This window comes from Podarcis muralis, chromosome 4 (genome assembly GCF_964188315.1).
Source record: "Podarcis muralis chromosome 4, rPodMur119.hap1.1, whole genome shotgun sequence".
Lineage (NCBI taxonomy): Eukaryota > Metazoa > Chordata > Lepidosauria > Squamata > Lacertidae > Podarcis > Podarcis muralis.
In genome coordinates this window covers 38,219,785-38,241,561 of record NC_135658.1, presented here as the reverse complement: position 1 = coordinate 38,241,561, position 21,777 = coordinate 38,219,785, and the positions used below count along the sequence as shown (strand labels likewise).

Here is a 21,777-nt window from a genome sequence, read left to right as displayed (position 1 = left end):
AAGCTGTGTTTAGATGTATGATATGCAGCCTCAGATTCCCATTTAGCTTTGAAATTTACTGGATAGCTTTGGACAAATGACAGTTTTTCAACCAATTTTATTCTTTGAGGATAAGCGAAATGAGGATTCTAAATCTCTGATTTTTTTTAGCTTAAAAATGCTTTACTTGTAGTTTGATTTTTTTAGTTATTGGATGGATTTGAAGAATGATGAATGCAGCAATTCGGCCTAATTAAAGAACTGTGCATATCTATATACATAGAATCTTTACTGAAGTTTCTACATTGCTGGAGAAAATTCTGTCTCATTTAACCGTTATGTGTGTAGAGATGTCCCTGTGATATTGATCGGAGTGGGAATATGAGTTTATGTAGGAGCTCTCAACTTATTAGACTGCATGACATCCTTTGGATCAGAGTTGGGGGTCTTTTAAAGGGGTTACCAGTAATTTGTTTCATATATTTATTTACTTGCATACTTGCAAAATCATATAAAAATATATCTATGTGTTAAAACAAAAATGACAAAAATCAAAAATACATTAAAGAAACAAATATAAAAATGGGTCATCTCACAAATATATATATATATAATTTTCATAAGATGGCTTTCTGAAATAGTCTTAAATTGGTGCCTGAAGCTATGTAGACTTGATTTCACTAGGTAGAGAGTGCCAGTATCTTCATTAAATAGTGCATTGCCTCATTATCAGGTGAAATTATAAATTGCTGCTACAAAATTTAATTTAAAAGTAATCATGACAATGATTGTTTCTTAAAACACATAGAAAATATCTGGTTTCCCAATGGGAACTGAGAAAATCCTAGGTAATTTAAAAATGTGGTTAGTGCCTTCTTATTTTAAATTTCTTTTCTTACATTATAGCTTGTTTGGAACATCATTAGCAATAGTATTAACGTTAAAAAAAAAAAAGATTAAGTATTAGTACTTATATGTCTCTTTATTTGGTCTAGTAGGTCACCATGATGTGGTCCTGAGGAAGCAAACAGAATCTATAAATGGGCATCCCGCATCAACATCTCTGCAGCTGTCCAACTCTGCTGCTGCAGGCTCAGACATTATGACAATTCAGCCTGAAAATCAGTCTCTTGGGGGTAGAAATGAAACTGCCTGCAGTAGCTTTTTAGAAATGTACGAGTCTGCGGATGAGCATTGTTCTTGGAATAATGTAACAATAGTAGACTTGTATCCAGGAATGGTGAAGGCACTTAGCAGATTGTTGCATAAAGCATCCCGCGAAGCTTCTTCTAATTCATTGATCAAACGGTACAGATACAGCTATTGGCACCCTAAGAAAACAAAGCTTAATACCAGTACAGAGAGAGTAAGGAAGTCCAGACAATTAAAACAGAAGTCTAGCTTGACAATTAGAGAAGATGATTCTAAGGGATATCAATTGTCCATGGCAAATAATGGGCAAATTAGTCCTTCGTATGATGGCAATCATGAAATGCAATGCTCAATGAACAAGGCAACTAACATAGTATCTTCCATGGACTATAATACAGATAGTGTGGAAATGGATGCTTCTGGCATCGTAGAAGATCATTCATACACAGAGAATGTCGGACTAAATGGCGTGGAGACCACCATTTTTCCTAGGGATCTTTCTACAGAAGAAACATTTCTGGTCAGAACTGCATCTTATATCCCTTCATTGTCAAACTTTGGAAGAAAGGCTCAAACATTTGAAGACTACTCTTCAATTTGCACTGTAGATACAGGAACAACATTTAATCTAGCAGAAGGTTATAAAACTGAGATGAGCACTAGGACATTCAATGCTACATCATGTTTAAGCTTGCCTTTGAATAGAAGCATAAGCTGTGTCTTGCAAAATAACAAGTCTTCTCCAGTGAAAACTTCAAATAGATTACCTGGGAATCATGAAATTAAAACATTCAACAAAGCTGTTTCACTACAGCGAAGTCATTCATTTTCATCACTTCCTGTTAATCGCAGTCCCATCAAAACTCACCAGAAATGTGACGATGCCTTCCAAAAAATGTATAAGGAGCTTTGTTGTTCAAAGATGCGAAAACCATTTAAGTGCTCAACTATATGCACAAGTCCTAGGAAGTCTCCAGAACTGTGCAAGTTTGGTTTTAAAAGCCTCTCTTCAAATTTTAATCAGAAACGTAAAAATATGATTGAGAGTATATATCAGAAATTGTGTTCTGAAGGGCTTCCAAAAATTCCTACATTTATGCGTGCTGCAAACTTAAAAAAATACGAAGGAATCCCGATGTCTGACACAGTGAATGCCCTAGTTAATTCTCCTGTAAGAACTTTACCTGCAGTTGCCAGAATTAAAAGAGCAGCAAACTTCTGCATTGAAGACTCTCAGACTTCACCGTTGAAAAGATTAAAAAATATATCTGAGAACTCACCTTATCGAATAAGACAGAAGCTACCTTACTGGAAAAACAATCTTCAGAAAACTGACATGACTTTTACACTTCATACTCCTAATGCCAATAATTGGACCTCAAACATGGTAAGTAAACTATTGACTTTGAAATATATGAAAAAGTACTCCAAACTGAAAGACACTTAAGTATGCCCTTGGTGACAAGAGTCCTGAAGTAGATAAAATATAAATTTCCAGGACTTGTTTCAAGTAAGCTTGCATAGGACTGGGCTAGAAGTCTTATTATACGTGTCCCCGATCCCACTCTTTCTTGAGTGAATTATGGTACTAAAGAACAGCATCACTTTGCATCTTGGTAACTGAACAGAATGTGTATGAAGCAGGGGAGGGGAAAAGGAATATTCAGGTTTTCCCAATCTTCTGAAAAATATGCCCCCCGTTACCACAAATATAAAGCAAGCAAACTGAGACAGAAAAGAAGCTAATTGACATTGATTAACATAATCCCTGGATGATAATCCATATTGTAAAACTGCATCATTTTTAATATTTCAACATTTTATTTTCAGGATTCTGGGTTTTGTATTTCTTCAAATCACACCTTTATGGCTGTTCCAAGTACTTGTATAAAAGGTAGGTTTTAAATATGAGAGAGTAATCTATGGTATTGAATAAGCGTTGTCCAGAGGAAATTGAAGCAGCTCTCTCTAGATCTTTGACAGGAGGCCCATTCTTTCTCTAGCCCATCATTTCTTGTGATTCCAAGAGCTATCCAGTCTTTAGTTACTTGGCCAGCTTTAATTTGAAAAACTTTTGGGGGGGGCATCAGCTGTATATGAAAAAACAATAGAATAAATAAGAATCGCCTAGAGGTGTTCCACAGCAGAAGATAACCATTGTTTTAGAAAGTACCCATTCTCTTTCCCAGGTCCATTGATGGGCAATTCTCCAGGGGGGAAATAGATATGGACAGAGTGCAGTTAAATACTTAGGGATGTGGGTTGCTCCAGGGGGGAAATAGATATGGACAGAGTGCAGTTAAATACTTAGGGATGGGGGGGGGGGGGGTTGGAGGTTTTTAAAGAAAGTTGCTCCTGGTACTGACTGGGTAAAGCTGGAAAACTTAAAATATTCGTGGAAATTGTTGAAACCTTTTTCAGTCTTAGAAATAATACTCCATTCACATGGCCTGCTTATTTTAAATACAACAGTAGAAAATTGAACCTAAATCTAGATATGCATACATGTGAAACATAAGCATTGACTTACTGAATTGTTATGCTGTTAGCCAAGCAAACGGGGGATTTCCAGATTTGAAAAAGAGGTTTTTCTTGAGCTAAACAAAAACAAAGCTCTTATATTCCAGTCAGTATTCCACTGTGTGTATTTTCGTCTGGTTGGCTTGTTTGTAGCCCTTTAGTTCAGTTCAGTGTGTTAGTCCGAAAGATGTCCTACTTGTGGCAGGGTTGTTTTTTAAAACTAGTGGCTAGAGCATTGTGTGAAAAGAAGGATGGACACTAAGAGCTTATTCACACTTACCTTTTGCCCTGCTATTTCCAGGTATAGTTCTGCACTTAAAACGCCATGTCTGGATGTGGGTCCCTCCCCCATGGAAACCCACTCTTTAGCACTCAAACAGAGCAAACATCTGTTTGGGTTTCCAAGGATTGCTGTTTACTCCAATTGAGCTTTAAAGAGTGGATTTTCACAAAGAAAGCTCTGGAGCAAAAAGAGGGGGGGACTCAGTGCTTTAAAGCACGGACCTAGAAAAAACAGAGGAAAGGTAAGTGTGGATAAGTCCTAAGGCTGCAATCCTAACCTCAGTTGCCTGTGAGTAAGTCCCATTGAATGGAATCGGACTCGCTTATTAGACATGATTAGGATTGCACTGTAAAACCAAAGTGTTCTATCTATGTCACATCTTACAAAAGCAAAAGCATGAGAACTGTGATAGAATACTTAAAGTGCTACATGGACTCTTAAACATTTGCAGGCACATCCCAGAAACTGCAAGTTCCTTCTCCACTCATTCTAAAGGAAGAAGCAGTAATTTTTAATGTCTGAGTGATGCTCACATCTGCTGCAGTGATTATTATCTGGGTTTGTCTGTTTTTAATTTGGGTATTGGTTCTGAAGTTCTTAAATTAAAACTGGGGAAGCTGAGATATACAGAAGCATTTTGCTTGTACAGACATCCCTTTGCTCCTCTCTTCATTCGTGCTGCAGTTAAATCAGGAAGTCTCCAATAAACCATTGTTTCCCGTTTTGTCAAACAGGTAAACTTTCTCCCAGCAAGTTACAAAAACATTGTAATTCCCTTTTATTTATTCAGCCTCCTAAGATTTAAAGTATTTAAAGTATTTTTGTTAACTTTGTTTGCGTTAAATACGTATTCTGTAGTTGACCTCCTTTGTAATGTTTTATTTTGAAATCTTTAAGATAATAGTTTAGTTTTCTGTTAATTATGTTGGTTTGACTCTATACTCTATATTTGACTTTCTTCAGATGGCTTTATTGATGTTTTATTGATGTTTTAATATTCTATAATCCGCTTTGAGATTTTTCTTAAAAATATAAAGAGGTATAGAAATGGCTTTTTTATAATTAGCATGCAAATTTCTTGCTTTACTTACTGCATCTAATCTCATCACAGAATCCAGAATTACAAGTGTGGATGAAAAGATGCCCACGTTTGTGCAAAATAGTGATTCCCTAAGAAAATCACAGAACTATACATCACCGTTAAGTATCACCTGAATTCCTTTTCAGTATCCCTTTGCTGTATTTCTCTGTGAAAGTATATGATGAATAGAAGCAATAATGGTTTCCTATAAGCTACACCTAAGATGAGTTGAAGGACTTGCACTGTAACTTGTCTTAAAATCTACTTTGCACATTGGTGCTTTATGTGACTGGCATCTAACTGACCACTTATTGGTTGCTAATAACTTTTGGATGTTTGACATGAATGTGTTAAATTTGCTCCTTTCAAGTTTGCTAGGACCAGATGAAATTTGGTAGCCCTCTCCTGAAGGTAGTGTGTTTCCGTGTAGCATTTATTGGTATTATAATAGATAGCATATTGTCAAGTTGGCTTAATACATTCTTCCCTCCCCTTTGCAGTGCTGATTCCTTTTTGAGAAATATGGTCTTGGCAGTAGTGTGCCAAATATTGGGGGTTGGTTTGGAAACCGGAAAGGTATTTAAAAGAATGCAGGAAGTCCGTTATGAGCACAACTTTTTTGTATATGACTCAGGGATGACTGAAGAGTTACTTTATATTGGTGTTTTATTGCATTAGTCAGGAGTCATCTCCAAATGGTTAATACTTTTCTAGAGACAATAGATGCTGTCTACCACAGTGAAAATGCCATTACTGAGAGAGATCCTGAAATTGCTGCACCTATAGCATCCTTTTGAGCTTGCAGCACTTTGTTGGGTTTAAAATTAGCAACTTTAATATGAAGTCTCTTTACTTATTGCACTCTTTTTATGTGATATACAATGGATTATATTTTGTACAGATTTATCTGAAATGCCATGAATATTCACCAATGTATTATGCAAGGAGCTGGAGATTGAGGGAAATGTGTTGTTGTTTTTTATTATTTATTTCCGTTGAAACAGCAAAAAATATCCCAGTCTTTGGGAAGAACTTGTTTGCTGCCTGTTCATTTTACTGCACCTTTTACTATTTTGAACAGACAAGATCCTCTTTCCTTTTCAGGGTTTCCAGAAGGCTCAGCTATCATGGCGGGAGAATCAGAACAAGAAATGCTTATGTGGAAGAACTTCTGTGTGAAGACTATGAAAGTTCATTTCTGGATGACTACAGGGAAGATTCATGATTTTTAAGGGGAAAGCTGTTTGACTGAATGCAAAAGTTCCCTTCCATTTATGAAAAGAACTTGAATCTAGTGGACCTTTCACGAATGGAAGCAAGGGAATTTTCACCAATTATGCTTTTCCCTGTTATTCACCAGTACTACCACATCTGTTCCAGATGTTCCTTCAACCTTCTGAAGCAGAATTCAGGAGGGTGCAGGAATCTTCAGAGGGAAGAGGGAGCTGAGAGCGCCATGTTCCATGATTCTTACCCTAATTCAGTATCTAACCCATTGCAGATATGTTTTGTCATATGAGAGCTACATATCCTTCAAGGAGCTGAGTAAGCATCTGTTTCTGGAATTCAGTTAATGCAACTGTTTGCATCTAGGGGCCAAAGTATTATCTGTCTTAAGGGAAAGCACTGTTCCTTCTTGAAGGCTTATCATTGCTTGAGTGTCATTTATGGAAGCAAATGCTCTTTTTGTTTTCTCCAGGTGTAATTTCAGCTATTTCTATTGTGTTTTGCTTGGCTAATCAACTCTTAATGTAGAAATAATGTTTTAACAGTCTATTTAATGCATTTAATTTACTATTCAGTGAGCTACTCTAGGGATGAGCAGAGCTTTATTCCATTGTTGAAAGTACTAAATTTGTGAAGATTTATAATGTAATATAGTATGCTTCAAATGTGTTTTAATGTATGTATCTACGAGTACTTGGCACTTAAATTGCCTAATAAACCTTTATATATGTTGTGTGAATTTTGTTACATTCCATTAGCAGATTAACTTTTATAGCTCTGTGTTTCCTTTTTGTTAATAAGCAGCAGCCTTTTTTAGTCACCAACATCCTAGCTGGGAAGAAATATGTTAAGGATTGCAGCCTTAATCTTGCAGTCCTATTTTTAAAATTTCTAGAAATGCAGAAAGTAGTGGTCTGTACAGTACAGATAGTACTTTCATCCTACCATATCCATTTCATTTTTGCATCCAGCTGCTGCTGCTGCTTTACCATGTAGGCCCAGGAAGGAACAATTTCCCAGCAGAGAAATGACTAGACAATGTGGGTGCTGAATCTTCTGTTTTTATGTGCGCACAGTCATTTTTTGCTCCAGCAGAGCTTCCTTACCCATTTCTACCGCAAAGCCAAATCTGGCACTAGTGGCTATTATGAACTACAAATAGGGAATTCTTGGATTCATTGATCTTAGTGCCTTAGCTATCAGTTTCCCCTTGCTAATACTGAATAAATTATTCTAGCCTATTTTACAGAGAATACATTGGACATTTGAGGAACGCCTTATAAACAGTAAGCTGTATTCAATACATAAGAGCATATAATGGCACATACCAGTGCTTTGGGGCAGCAGTATATTACAATGATAATATGGCAGCTTGCCGTCAGATATATCTATACTTCCATCATTTAAGATGCCTTTCAAAATTTCTACTGTGGGACTTAGTGAAATGTGCATTGACCTGGCATTCTTTTAGATAAAATCCTAGAGACTTTTTCAGACAGGGCTTTGATGTAAGGTAGCACTATATGATTGCTGTAATGAATGTATTTATTTACATATACATGGCTAGTTTCTCCTGCTGTTTGAAAGTTGCACTTCACTCCCACGTTAAAAAATAAATTAAAATGCCTGGCTGTAGTTTTTACAATGCATCCAGTTGAGTGCAGACTTATCCTGAACTACTTATTGAGACACGCTTGGCAGCACAGAAATTTGGCATGCTAAGGGCTGCCAGATGGCCTGGCAAATATATACTAGCATTTGTGCAGTTCTACAGATCAAGCATGAATTAACAACAATGTTAACTTCTTAATTTACTTGATTAGTCATTAGGTGAGGATAACTTTGAATAAACATTTTGGCAAAGGGGACAAAATTAGAGCAAATGTCATCTCTAAATATTTACCATTAAACTAACAAAAGATGTATCGGCATATAAAAGGCAAGTAGAAGATGTGTCAGGTCATTAAGGCTACAATTAGACTCAATCCTAAATCAACCAGCCTTTTTTCCCAACAGCCTGCACTTAAATGCCACTCACCAATTTCAATAGGATTAAATTTGCTTAACTGCAACTACCGGACTTAAAAAATCTTTTAAAAATTTATTACCAGGTACAGCCTTAGACTAAGCTAAGTGAGTATATCTGGGGAATAATAAGGAATAGATTATAAAACAGACTACTGTGTAAAAAGACAGTAGTCATAATTCAAATACCTAGAAGAATGTCAAATTCATCCTTGGAGATTTATTTTTACACCTCATTTACCCCTTTCTTTCCAGACAATTGAATTCAGATGCACAAGACATTACACACTCGTTGAGCAATGGGGATCGGCTCTAGCAGTACTTATCAGCAGGAAACAAAACATATGTGGACATTAAATCTGCTCGTTCTACAAGTGTTAATTAGATGAACCAAAGCTGTTAACATTATTCACTAATTAGCCCTAAATATCGCACCGTGTTACTAGACACACAATATGCATGGTGTTACTGAATGTACAATGTGGCAAATCCTAAATGCGTAATGGATGGGCAAGGTTCATGTTGAAAAGTTAGCAACACTTTCCGGTATAAGACCTAAGGCAGGCATAGGCAACTCTAGCCCTCCAGATGTTTGGGACTACAATTCCCATCATCCCTGACCACTGGTCCTGTTAGCTAGGGATGATGAGAATTGTAGTCCCAAACATCTGGAGGGCCGGAGTTTGCCTATGCCTGACCTAAGGGCTTCCTTTTATGGACTAGTGCTCTAGCTACATAGCTATGTGCCCTGGTTTGTACATACCCGTTTATGGGAATGGGGTCAGCTCTGAAACAGTATGAGGGGAGAAAAGGAATTTCCTGTGTGAATCAGGCTTATCTACATAAGCACCCAGTCAGAGTTTCAGTTCAGTCAATTCTCCCATTAAGAAGTTAATGTGATCTAGTAGTCCGACAGTTTTCCGGGTCATGTGGCCAGCATGACTAAACCACTTCTGGCACACGAAGGACTGTGACGAAAGCCAGAGTGTATGGAAACGCCGTTTACCTTCCCTTCACAGTGGTAGCTATTTATCTACTTGCACTGGTGGGCTTTCGAACTGCTTGGTTGGCAGGAGGTGCAGAGCAACGGGAGCTCAACCCGTCGCGGGGATTCGAACTGCCGACCTTCCGATCAGCAAGCCCAAGAGGCTCAGTGGTTTAGACCATAGCGCCACCCCGTCCCCCCTATATATATATACACACAAACACACAGAATATATTATTTCTCAGTTGACCATCTACTTGGCAATGGACCCTGCTAGTCCAAGGTCAGATAAATGTAGAACTATTACTGAACGGACATCCTTCCTATTCAGCTAATTAGTTTCTAAGCTACCTGGTATCAACCCAGTTGTTTTCCAAGTATTTTATCAACTACAGTAACTCGGCTGGGCCAAATTCCTACTAAAAATTGGCACCATTCATAGTGTGAATTAACCCAAATAGTTTGTGAGGATCCTCATGAGTTGGATCCTCAGACAGTTTATTCTCAGCGTTCAGTTGTTCACTGTTGAGGTAAATGCAAGAGTCTGAGGGCAAGTTTCTGCTTCTGGTGAGTTGGTCTTCATCCACTTCCAAGGTAGGATATTTCTTTTTTCGAGGGTTTTTGTGTTTCCTTCTGACACTGTGATCCAAGGAAGCATAGCACATCTGACGCTCGGCTGTCTGCTACATGAAGGCAAATAATAAGTAATTCATATTAGTTAGTCATGGGACTGTAGTTATTTTTAAAAGAACATATGAGGTTGCAGTATGCGGGGTTTCTAACATTAGTTTAACAGATTATAAGGCCAGTGCATCTGTCCCCTTTTCTAACTTTCACACTGAACACACCTGTTCTGTGACCGACATGTTGTCATTCACCCTTGTCATTCCTCCATGCCATTCCTTTCCCTCTGCCTTCTGCCATTCTTCTAGGCTTTACCTAGAATGGATTTCTGTGCCAAAACACTAGCACACTTTCTCGTCAGGCAAAAGGTATACACCTTGCAATGGGCAGGTAGCACAGTGCATGCCAGTATGCCACCTCACGGCTCGTCACATGAGTGGCTGTGGCATGAACATGTGAAAAAGGCTGGGAAATCACTGCACAAAACCCCCAGGTTAAGGGGGCTGCAAATGGATTTCTCCAGAATCACCTAAAGCAAAAACGAGCGGTAAACTTGCTCTATACTTCATTAGTTTCTCGGAAGTGGCTCTTATGTTGTGTGAAAGCTCGAATATAATGCTCAAATTAAGAGTGAGGGAAATGTAAAGAAAACAGAATAAACTAGTGTGAATGGAGCCATTGTTTATTTGTCTTACTCTTAGGTTTGCAACAGTTTAAAAAAACAACAACCCACTTTGTATAGTGCCATGCACACTGATGGTGCTTAATAACTGTTTATAAAGACTTTAAGTGTAAACGCAATACAGTGGTACCTCGGGTTAAGTATTTAATTCATTCTGGAGGTCCGTTCTTAACCTGAAACTGTTCTTAACCTGAAACACCACTTTATCTAATGGGGCCTCCCGCTGCTGCCGCACCGCCGGAGCACGATTTCTGTTCTCATCCTGAAGCACAGTTCTTAACCTGAGGTATTATTTCTGGGTTAGCGGAGTCTGTAACCAGAAGCGTATGTAACCTGAAGCGTATGTAACCTGAAGCGTATGTAACCTGAAGCGTATGTAACCTGAAGCGTATGTAACCCGAGGTACTGCTGTAACTGTGGAGTATAAGGAGAAAATGTATTGGGGCTATTCAGTGAATTTTTACAGAAGCACTAGCAGAAGACGACTTGAAGTGCAGCACCTTAAGGCATCTGGATTAGGTGCAAATAGTGGGCCTTAGAAAGGTTGTGGAAAGAGCTTTGTGCAAACGTAAAGACTGGTTTGCGGGGAGAGGAAGGGACTTTTATTAAATAGCATTCTTCCTGGAGGTCAGAAGAGGCCTTCTGCTAGTAGAAGGGCAGCAAGCTGACAACCGAAGAGTATCAGAACATATGATTCTGGCATTTACATTCACAGAAACCGCTCCGATGCAAAATGTCAACCTTCTCTAGAAAGCAAGTCTGCATAGTAATACCTGTACTTCATTGGCAGATGTGTGAGGGTGGGCATTCATTTGTTCATAGCAGCTTTCATCTGGAGATTGTATGAAACAGAACATTTTTTAGAAAGAGTTGAGTAATGCTACCAATGATTCAAATATCCTGCGCTGAGCTGTAGCAAATTAATTAGAATCTGCAATACGGCCTGTCATAAAATATGAAAATACATTTAGAATATTCCCTGGGCTGTTAAAATAATATGATAGACATGCGTCCAGTTATCAGCATTTAATTTCTTGGCAGCGGGGGGGGGGGGGGAGCTTTTAAAATCTTCAAATCTAAATGTATCCATATATTGTATACAACTGTACCTTTGAACATTGTACCCAGCTACATTGTATTCAGCTGTGCTAAACGTACTGGAATAGTCTGTTCCTTTTCAATAAAAATAAAAAAATATTCAAATCTTTGCTTACTCTCACAATAAATGCTTTGACATATTATCCTAAGTGCAGGAGGCAGACATCTTAAGCAGAACTTACTTAGAATGTCTTGATGGTGATGATGATTCAGGTTGTCATAAACAGGGCATTCTTCAGTATAGAACTCACCAGAGCTGCAAAAGAAATTATAACTATATTTTATGCCATGATGCAAGAGAGTCTGGTTGTGCTACAGCTGATAGAGTTCTGTTTGGCAATCACGAGGAGGTGATGGCCTTTTTGGTGGTGGTGCCCAATCTATGGAATCACATCCTGCCCCCCCCCCCCCCACTAAGTTGGACAAGCACCAACATTAAGGTCCTTTTGTCACATTAAACATTCCATGCTTTCACGCTTTTGCTAATGCTTCATTTTCAGTAGGTTGGCTATTGATGTTAACCCTGGACAAGGTTTCAGCTGCATTTTATATGTGACAGTTTTAATGCCAATCTTGCATTTTTAAAGTTGTTCGCAGTCATGTGAATGATGTGAAAAGCAGTACAGAAATGTCTTAAATAAATATTTGTGTTTATATGTAATCAAGATAACTTTCCATACCAGCCCAATCACTTTTCACCCATAAGAAAGGAAAGAAAACATTTGCCATACCTTGGGTCATATTGCTGATAGTCTTCATATATTTTATCTGGAAAATATTTTGAGCAAATTAGGAAATCATTTCACACCTTCATTTAACTCATCTTCTATAAAGCTGTTTTATTATTTTAAATCTTTCCTGACTTACACCTTTCCAGTCAGTAATTAGGCGCAGCAGTCTAAATTTAACAGCTCAGGTTTAGATGTTATCCCCTTAATAAGTTCAGTTAATCCATATTTTTGTACATTTTCTTGTGTCTAAGCAACTCTGCAGTAAAAGTGTGCAAGAGAAAAGCTTTCTTAAAACCTTTAAGATTCCAAATTAAGTGATCAAAATGTATAGTAAAACCAGAAATGAGGATATCTAGTATGTGCAAAGTAACTTAATAAAAATGAACCCAATCATCCTTGGTTGAACTCTCCCACAGGCGACCAGCTAGACTCCACCATCCCTCTTATTCGAATGCGTACAAAAATAAAATAGTTCCTACAATTTACAAAGCACGTTTTTCCAGCCTGTCTTGCCTGCAGAATTTACCTTTTGTCATTTATAGTGGCAGGAGCGCAGCTCTTTGTGATCATGTCCAGATTAATTTCAAACTAATTCCAGACTTCTACTTCCACACAGGAAGCAGACTTAGGTAAAAAAGGGTAAAGGACTCCTGGACAGTTAAGTCCAGTCAAAGGTGACTATAGAGTTGCAGCGCTCATCTGGCTTTCAGGCCAAGGAAGCCAGCATTTGTACAAAGACAGCTTTCTGGGTCATGTGGCCAGCATGACTAAACCGCTTCTGGCGCAATGGGAAACTGTGACGGAAACTAGAGCACACAGAAACACCGTTTACCTTCCAGCCACAACAGTACCTATTTACCGTATTTTTCGCTCTATTAGATGCACCGGATGATAGGACGCACCTAGTTTTTAGAGGGGGAATGCAAGAAAAAAGTATTCTTTAAAGGGAGTGTTGAGCAGAGCCTGTATGCATCCCAGGCTCTGCTCAGCGCTCCCTTTCACTAGCCGCGTGTGTGCGGGGCTTGCAGGCTTTCCCCCGGCTCTTGGGGGCTTTTGGGGGATAGCCGCATGAAGCCTTCGCAGGGCAGCGGGATGAAGGCTCCCCGCTCCCCTGCGGAGGCTTTGCGCGGCTAAGTCAGAAGCTAGAACAGCTAGAGGGAGAACTGCGCAGCGCTCCCTCTAGCTGTTCTGGCTTTTGGATAGCCCGCTCCCCTGCGGAGGCTTTGCGCAGCTAAGCCAGAAGCTAGAACAGCCAGTGGGATCGCAGCGCAGCTCACCCCGTTGCGGGGATTCGAACCGGCGACCTTCCAATTGGCAAGCCCAAGAGGCTCAGTGGTTTAGACCACAGCGCCACCCGCTCCCCTTCCACACAGGAAGCAGACTTACACAGAGAGAATATGGGTCCCTAAAGCCCAGTATAGTCTTCAGAGTCGGCTATGATTGGCAACAACAAAGTCTCACACACCCAATATCACAGAGTGACTTAAAACACAGCAAAGTCATAGAATTGCAGAGTTGGAAGGGACCAAGAGGATCATCTAGGCCAACCCTCCTGAAGATTAAATTTGTGACCTTCTGCATACAAAGCATGTGTTCTAGCCCTGAGCTCTCATTACTCCTCACATTATTGAAAACTTACTATGGCATTTTTAATGTGTATTATTTTGGTATATGAATTACAAACTGATCAGTCTAAACACAGATGACATTTACTTAAGAAAAAATAGCATTTAACTTTGCTCAAATCTAGCCTAATTCCTTGGCACTGAAAGAAAATGCTGAATAAATATTTGTGATTTTATGTAACACTGGTACTCTCCCCATTATTATATTGGATAACCGAAGCTTTGGTCGCATTAGCGAGGAAACCATTTTACAGAGTTCTAGTAACTATTTTATTTATTTTACAAGATTTATATACGCTTGATTGTTGTAAAGCCTCAAAGTGAGATATAAAAATAATAATACAATTGGGGGGGGACAGTTAAAACCAACTAAAAATATTTAAAACATAATTAAAATGAATGATAAGCTATAAACCAGATTAGACACATATCAGCATTCTACATGTCTAGCTATGTTTTTCCTGAACTAAAAAAGGTTTTTAGCAGGCACCAAAAAGAGTACAGGGAAGTCACCTGCCTGATATCAATAGGCAGGAAGTTCGAAAGTGTGAGTGTTGCCACACCAACAGATCAACTTCTTGCAAATGTGGAACGAGCATCATAAAGTGGTTGAGAGGATATATATAGGGGTCAGGCGATCTCACAAGTAAACTGGTCCCAAGCTGCTAAGGAAATTATATACTACTAATAACACCTTGAACTTTGCTTGGTTGAAAATCAGCAAACCAACACAGATCTCTGAGCAAAGGGATTATATGCTGTCAGGATATCACCTGTTAGCAATCATACGACAGCATTTTGCACCGACTTCTGGATGAAGCACAAGGATCTCATAAGCCAAAAAAATCTACTGCCTCTTACTTTTCCTTTTCTTTTCCTTCAAGTAGTACGATACATTCTTCGCCAAGGAAATCATCATAATTGTCGTTACAAAACCAAGAGGTACCCAGCAAGGGATACATTGAAAACAGTCCATTTCTATAATAAAAAAATATTTACACATATTAAAAATAAAACAACCTGTACATACACACACACTTCATAATTATTGTGACTTTCTATATTGGATCAGATTGTTACAATTAATGTTTGATGTTTTATTATGTTTTTATATGTGTTGGAAGCCACTCAGAGTGGCTTGGGCAACCAGGAGGAGGATTGAAAATAAACACCTCTCTCCCCGCCCCATCAATGTGGTCTGTCCATCTATGTCCCCCACCCCCAACCCATTCTGGTTTTTGTACCTATAATTGTAGGATGTGCTATAATCTTTATAACCTCTTACCACTGGAAATCCTGTTCAACTGCACATTCAGTCGCCATACCCACCCTGGCTTCTGAGGTTTTTACAGGCCCTGACCACACCCTTTCATGTTTATTTTCATGAGCATTAAAGGCTAGAAATGTGCTCTATTTTTAGAAGAAAAAAAGATGGTGCGGGTAGGCCATGGCTCATTATGCACTCGAGTCAAGACCAACTTTGGTCTTTGTGCAATGCAGCTACAGAATAGTGGAATGCACAGAGCCCTCTGGTTCTCTTTTCAAGGTACTTCCCTTGGGGAAAGAACAACACATCTTTGCTGCAGAATTGTCTCACTTGCAGGACACAGGAGGAAGGAGTTGGTCCATCTATCTCAGCACTGTCTAGCCTGGATGGCAGTGGTGCGTCCATCTTTCCTAGGCTACCTGGAGATGTCAAGGCTTGAACCTGCAGCCTTCTGCATGCAAAGCATCAGTTAGACCACTGAGCTACAGGCAAAGGGTTGGGGGTAGGATCTCTAGCAGAAAAATGGCACAGGCTGAAAGGGTTGGGGAGAAAATCCTCTCCCCTGCGCAGTGCACAGGTCTTAAGTCTTCCACTTTCGTTTCCAGTCTCTCTTGCCCCCATTTTGTACAACAAATCCAGGAACAAAATGAAAGAAACGAACAGCCATTTTCAGACCAAGCTTCCCTTGAACGTCTATGTTTTCAGACGCATGCTGCTTAGCAGGGCCAATTGGTGCCCATTAGAGCTGGCAGGGCTGCTACAAAGTCATGGGGTGTGGCCAATGAAGACTCTGAAATAGGGCCATTTGTTCTGATTTTCTCTCCATTTTCCTCCTTTGCACAGACAGTGTGGATACTTGCAGATCTACAAATACTCAGCACCTAACTAAATTGAAAATTGTCTGTCGTTGGTACAGAAGGGGCTCACACTGACACGGTTGTTTCTCTGCTGGGAAACAAAGTGTGCAGCCTCCACCTGTTCTGGTTCTCTCCCTTTGCAAAGAAGCAGCAGATACTTAAACACTGCACTTTTATCAGTACTTAGTGTCTTAAATTGGTTCAGAAGGGCTCCCTGAGGTCTCAGTTGTAAGCTCCACTGAATTCCATAGGGATTGCTCCCTGAGAAGTATGTGCAATACAGAACTGCAACCTAAATTAATTAGTATCTCCACCTGTTCTTGTTTGGTGTCAATTTCCAAGTGGGCAGCTATGTTAACCTGTTGCAGCAGGAATAGCAAATAATTTTTGTGGCACCTTAAAGTTTAACGAATTGGTTATGACATACGGTTTTGTGGAACAGAGGCCACGTCATGAGATGCGTGAAGAGTTAACCTAAGCTGGAAGGCACATATAGGTTATGTAAGCAGTGAGGACAAAGGGAAATAAAATGCAAAATATACAGCGATTTTGTGAGGATGCCATAGGGCTTGAATAGGCCTGAAGAGATATTTAGGCCAGCATGTTATGGAAGCTGTAATTAACAAGATGTCTATTATATCTGACATAATGCTGTTGATCCTGTAGAACAAGTGCAGATCAGGTGTTAATATACAAAGCCCACAACAGCTTGTGCCCAGGAAAACTTGAGGGCCTATTGAGTGAGCCCTTTTAAACCAGCTTGATTGCTGAGAACATCTGGAGGAAGGTTTGTTATTTGTTCCCTATGTAGTAGCCTAGCTGGCTTTAAGAAGAAGTCAGGTATTTAGTTTGTGTATACCCTGCCCAGTTTAAAATGCAGCTAGGCTATTCTTTTTCTCAGTTTGGAACAAAACTGGTTTGGTGCTTTTTTTCCAAACAAGAACTTGCTGGAACTCAGTTCCGGCACCTCTCAGGTGGGCACCGTGGCCATTATAAGAGAAACAAGGGAGGCATTCATTGCGAGTTCCGGCACCTATTTTTCTAGAACAATAGCACTGGGGAAAACCATCCAAATGCAGTATTTCATAAGAAACCACAGGATAGATATGGCTTCTATGTGAACAACTGCCTCCAAGACGAACAGTGGGAGCACATTGGATGCAGAAGAAACAGGAGTGTTTCCAGTAGTTTCCACTGGCATCTTTCAAGCAGCTCATGAAAACTTTTCTATGCCTCTACAGCTGGAAGTCAATGGCGCCCACCTGAAAGGTGCTGGAACTAAGTTCTGGCTCGAAAAAAAGCCTTGTAGAACCTAATAAAATTAAAACGAATGTGAGCAACTCAAGCTAAATACACTGCTACGTTCAGTATATTGTGTCAGAAACAGGTAGCGTGCTAACTTTAGGATAAAGCCTGCTTACATATTACTGACTTAAAACAGAGAGGTCATATTTTTCTCAATTCAGATTGAAGTTGGATCGGTAGGAAACACATCAAACAGTATGTCATAAGATATGGATTGTGGCATAATGTGTGTACGTGATGTCCCAAACCAGCAGTGGCAGCACACTGGATGCAGTATATATGGAAGTGTGGACATAGCTAACAGTCTTTTAGGCACCTGCTTAAGAAAAAGGCTAGGAGATCCAAGCATCCAGGGACCATAGTCCTTTGAATGAAAAGACTATAGTTTATTTTCTACTCACTACATACCAGGCAAATGAAAGTAGAATCTGCTTAATACTGCACCTATAATTTTACCTTTACCTAAAAACAAAGAAAACATTTTCTCCAAACCCTCAGCAGTATAAATAAGTTCCTGTAGCAGTGACCCTTACCAAAAGCAAATCCATTAAGGTAGCAATCCTATGCCTACTGAGAAACTCTGTGGGACTTCCTTCTGTGAGTAAACACGCATACAGTAGTTTCTTCCTGCAAGTTACTGAACAATATAAAATTGGTGTAAACAAAGTAATCACCTTGATGACCTTTCAGGATAGGCTTGAACATCTTAAAAAGAGTCTGAATCTCTTGAAAGGTATCTTTAAACAGCAGTTAATCAGAACACAGTTAATTGGGTTTTTAATATTCAAGCTGCGTGGCTTCAGAGGGTAAAAGGCACAGCATAAAAAGCAGCTTTCCCTTAGATCAGGTAGCAATTATAAAGCACAAACATTAATTGTACCTACCAATATTAATGGAATTGTTCCTCCACCTAATTTGAGATTATCTAAGGTTTATGAAGATGACAATAATAACTAGTCATCATAATAATTAATGCAAGTGTTGAACCATAAGATTTGTAACCTTCTGCAAAAATAATTAGCCTAAATTAGCATGCCCCAAATTACCAGTAATGAGGAAAAGGTACATACCTTTCAATTTCCTGCCGTTCATAAATTCAGCACTTTCACCCGAATAGAAACAAAAAAGGTTTCAGAGTTGAGATAACTTTGCAGATTATGCGGGATGCGTTTACTTGGCCCAATTTTGAGTCAATATGGGCACCTGAAGCGCAAGTTTAAATCTTTGTAGATGCAAACAGGAAACAGAGTAGACACCAAGGCTTCTTCTCTAACAACCACGGGACGTGGGCTACGATTCCCCTCTCTTCATTGTTTTTTTAAGAAAGAAAAGATAAGATGTGTTCAAGTGATGCATTTGAAGTGTGACAGTGAGAGCCCTCCACCTCCAATCGAAGCACTCTTGAGTGGAGCCTCTGAGGAAGGATTCACATAGAACATGCATTGCATTGTGGGGATTCACATTTTTCTGTCATTAAGACAACAATAACACTCATTTAGTGCAGCCTCTCCTAATTTCTGAATCCAATTTCAAATTGTGGATCTTGACAAGCCACGAGGCAGAAATACAGTAAGAGGCTTTTCACGTCTGACTGCTCTCATTTCCCACCACCGCGGCGGCATCATTATGATGATGAATGAGTAGAAGGGGGAATGGAAATCGCTCCATATAGCGCAGGATATAGGCAGGGGGGTGGGCATGTTATGCATACACTGTACATGAGACACCCTCTAATCCCTCCCCTGCTTTTGCTGAACAGGTTGGATCAACAAGTGTTTCTTTTCTTTTTTCCCCCCTTTCTTCCCTGCCAACAAATGGTTAATGAACGGCAGCCTCTGATTAGCCATGGTTCCAGGAGGGGAGAGTTTAAAAGGAAAGGATTTGGAGAAAGACAGTTAGTTGTGGGAGTTGAGAGGGTTGGAATTGAGGTTGGAGAGGTTGGGAGATAGGTAGGGAGACAGGTTGAGGTATACAGAGTGAATGGGAGAAAGAGCTGGTTCTGGGAGGGAAACAGCTTCCGCTCTAAGCATATTGTGAAGGACAGAATGTGGTGTCCTGTAGGAGGAATAGACTGGAATTTTACTGGGAGGCAGAGGTTGAGCCAGGAGAAGTAGGAGCTGGAAAGGAACAGCCTACTTGGGACTCAAATCTAGTCTGGAGGGGAGAGATTCTTCTAAGGAAAAGAATAAACTCCCAGACTCAGTGAAGGGAGGGGGTGTGGAGAGGCCTTTGGTCTGAGGACGAATTCAAGTGAAATCACACTGTATTCCTGAAGCAACCTAAGTTGAATCCCTTTGAGTGATTTACTATCTTGCCTTAAATGAATCTTTATTGTTTATTTAAAGAAAACCAGTCTGAGACTCCAACTTACTAGTTACCCCCTCACAAAGATCCCACGCAGGATTCTCTGGGCTAAAAATTCAAGGGGAAAGGGAAAGAGACCTTCGGGTAAAGGGTTTTTCAGTGAGGTGGGGGGCAATTTAAGTGAGAGCGGGCCCAACGGCGTGAGAGGGAAAAGTGCTGTCATGCCCATCCCAGCTGGGCCCCAAAGTGGAAGGGAAATATGCAAACTTTTGCTTTTTCTTCAAAGGAGCGAATAACCGGAAGAAGAAAGCAAAGATATGCACTTGGGGAGGATCCATAGTTCAGTGGTACATGATTTGCATGCAAAAGACTCTAGGTTCACTCTCCAACCTCACCAGATAGGGCTGGCAAATAACCCTGTCTGAAACTTGGGACAGCCACAGTTGGGACTGGCAGCAAGAAGCAGGTCGTGAAATGAGAGGAAGTGCTTTTTCAGATAGTTGAGGCCCAAGTCATTTAGGACTTTTTATACAATAGCAGCCCCTTAAAATGGACTAGGCAATGAACTGGTAACTAGTGCAGCCCCTTTAAGAAAGGATGTGAACTCACTGGAAGTATGCTTGGATGACTGGAGGTCTGCCAATTTTCAACAAGCCTCTGCAGCTGTGCTTGTAAACCTGGGCTAGGCAGCAAGGAGCAGATGATATTTATCTTCATGCCACATGTGGAGCCACTTTTAAAGCCCCAGCTGCAGAGGCTGGCTAAAAAGTTGGCCACCCTAATTTCAGTCACAGCTGACTCAGGGCATGTGCTCACTAATCAACATTTGCCGATTTTTGTCTCTCACTTAGCAAAACCAAGATTTTGCTAGGGTTGCATATAACACAGAGAGACCTGCTGGACTATTAAGAACAAAGAAATGAATAAGGCTGCAACATTTAATTTGCTTCCTGTGCTTTTTGATCCATGATGACCCACTTGAGGGGGGGGGATCAAAATCCATAATTGGGCTATACCATTATTACAACATTTTCGTTGGTCATATTTTGTAACATGTTGCATTGGTTCTAATAAAGTAATTATAGGCTCTGGATTTTGGTCAGTTGAAGGCTGCAGTTCTATACTCATATGCCTGATAGTATGTCCCATTGAAATCAATAGACTTTACTTCTAAAAAGGCATGTATGCGATTGCTCTGTACATAATTACTAACTTTTTCATATAGCTTTTTCATTAACTGAAAGGTTACCCCCAATTTATTGGGCAGAAGATTTTTGTTTCCCTTTATATTTTTTTTAAAATAGTTTTAATACAAATACCTATAAAAACTGTGGCAAGTGTTACCTTAAGAGAGACATGTGTCCTTCTACCTCATGCAAGAGGAAATGTCTTTTTAAGATTATGCTATGACAAATGAGTGTCTCATCTAAAAAACAAAACATGTTGCTTCCTTCAGAAATGTTATTTGTATGTGAGGTTTTATGCAAATTTAATCAATTAACTCACTCACTCAGGGTGGCATTCCAATTGAATCATGTGCAGAGCCATTGTAACTGATGGGCATCAGTAACTGCACATTGGTTTCAATAAATCTGTTTTGAGTCTGACTAACCTTGTATATCGGGACGCGGGTGGCGCTGTGGGTAAAAGCCTCAGCGCCTAGGGCTTGCTGATCGAAAGGTCGGCGGTTCAAATCCCCGCAGCGGGGTGCGTTCCCGCTGCTCGGTCCCAGCGCCTGCCAACCTAGCAGTTCGAAAGCACCCCCGGGTGCAAGTAGATAAATAGGGACCGCTTACTAGCGGGAAGGTAAACGGCGTTTCCTTGTGCGGCTCTGGCTCGCCAGATGCAGCTTGTCACGCTGGCCATGTGACCCGGAAGTGTCTCCGGACAGCGCTGGCCCCCGGCCTCTTAAGCGAGATGGGCGCACAACCCTAGAGTCTGGCAAGACTGGCCCGTACGGGCAGGGGTACCTTTACCTTTTTAACCTTGTATATCACCCTTAGTTTTCCTTAATTAGCATACAACCCTAAAA

At 40.0% G+C, this 21,777-nt stretch overlaps 2 protein-coding genes across 5 annotated transcripts in view; one reads left to right on the top strand and one right to left on the bottom strand.

Moving 5' to 3' along the window:
* GUCA1C (guanylate cyclase activator 1C) overlaps nucleotides 1-6,981 on the top strand; it is a 56,181-nt gene extending 49,200 nt beyond the window's left edge. For 2 of the 4 annotated variants that reach the window (XM_028726725.2, XM_028726722.2), the window contains 4 exons: nucleotides 975-2,518; nucleotides 2,962-3,025; nucleotides 5,046-5,133; nucleotides 6,120-6,981. In XM_028726725.2, the coding sequence (XP_028582558.2) occupies nucleotides 975-2,518; nucleotides 2,962-3,025; nucleotides 5,046-5,133; nucleotides 6,120-6,240 (1,817 nt within the window). In that variant the 3' untranslated portion in view covers nucleotides 6,241-6,981. Of the gene's footprint in view, nucleotides 1-974; nucleotides 2,519-2,961; nucleotides 3,026-4,618; nucleotides 4,669-5,045; nucleotides 5,135-6,119 lie in introns of those variants that run through there. The other 2 variants (XM_028726723.2, XM_028726724.2) reach the window with 2 other exon arrangements.
* Nucleotides 6,982-8,321: 1,340 nt separating this feature from the next.
* On the bottom strand, nucleotides 8,322-19,178 carry TRAT1 (T cell receptor associated transmembrane adaptor 1). The gene is made up of 6 exons (XM_028725627.2): nucleotides 18,512-19,178; nucleotides 14,874-14,990; nucleotides 12,388-12,424; nucleotides 11,839-11,912; nucleotides 11,332-11,390; nucleotides 8,322-9,935 (listed from the first exon to the last, which is right to left on the bottom strand). The coding sequence occupies exons 1-6, from the start codon at nucleotides 18,531-18,533 to the stop codon at nucleotides 9,672-9,674; spliced, it is 573 nt and encodes a 190-aa protein (XP_028581460.2). The 5' UTR covers nucleotides 18,534-19,178; the 3' UTR covers nucleotides 8,322-9,671.
* Nucleotides 19,179-21,777: the final 2,599 nt, after the last annotated feature.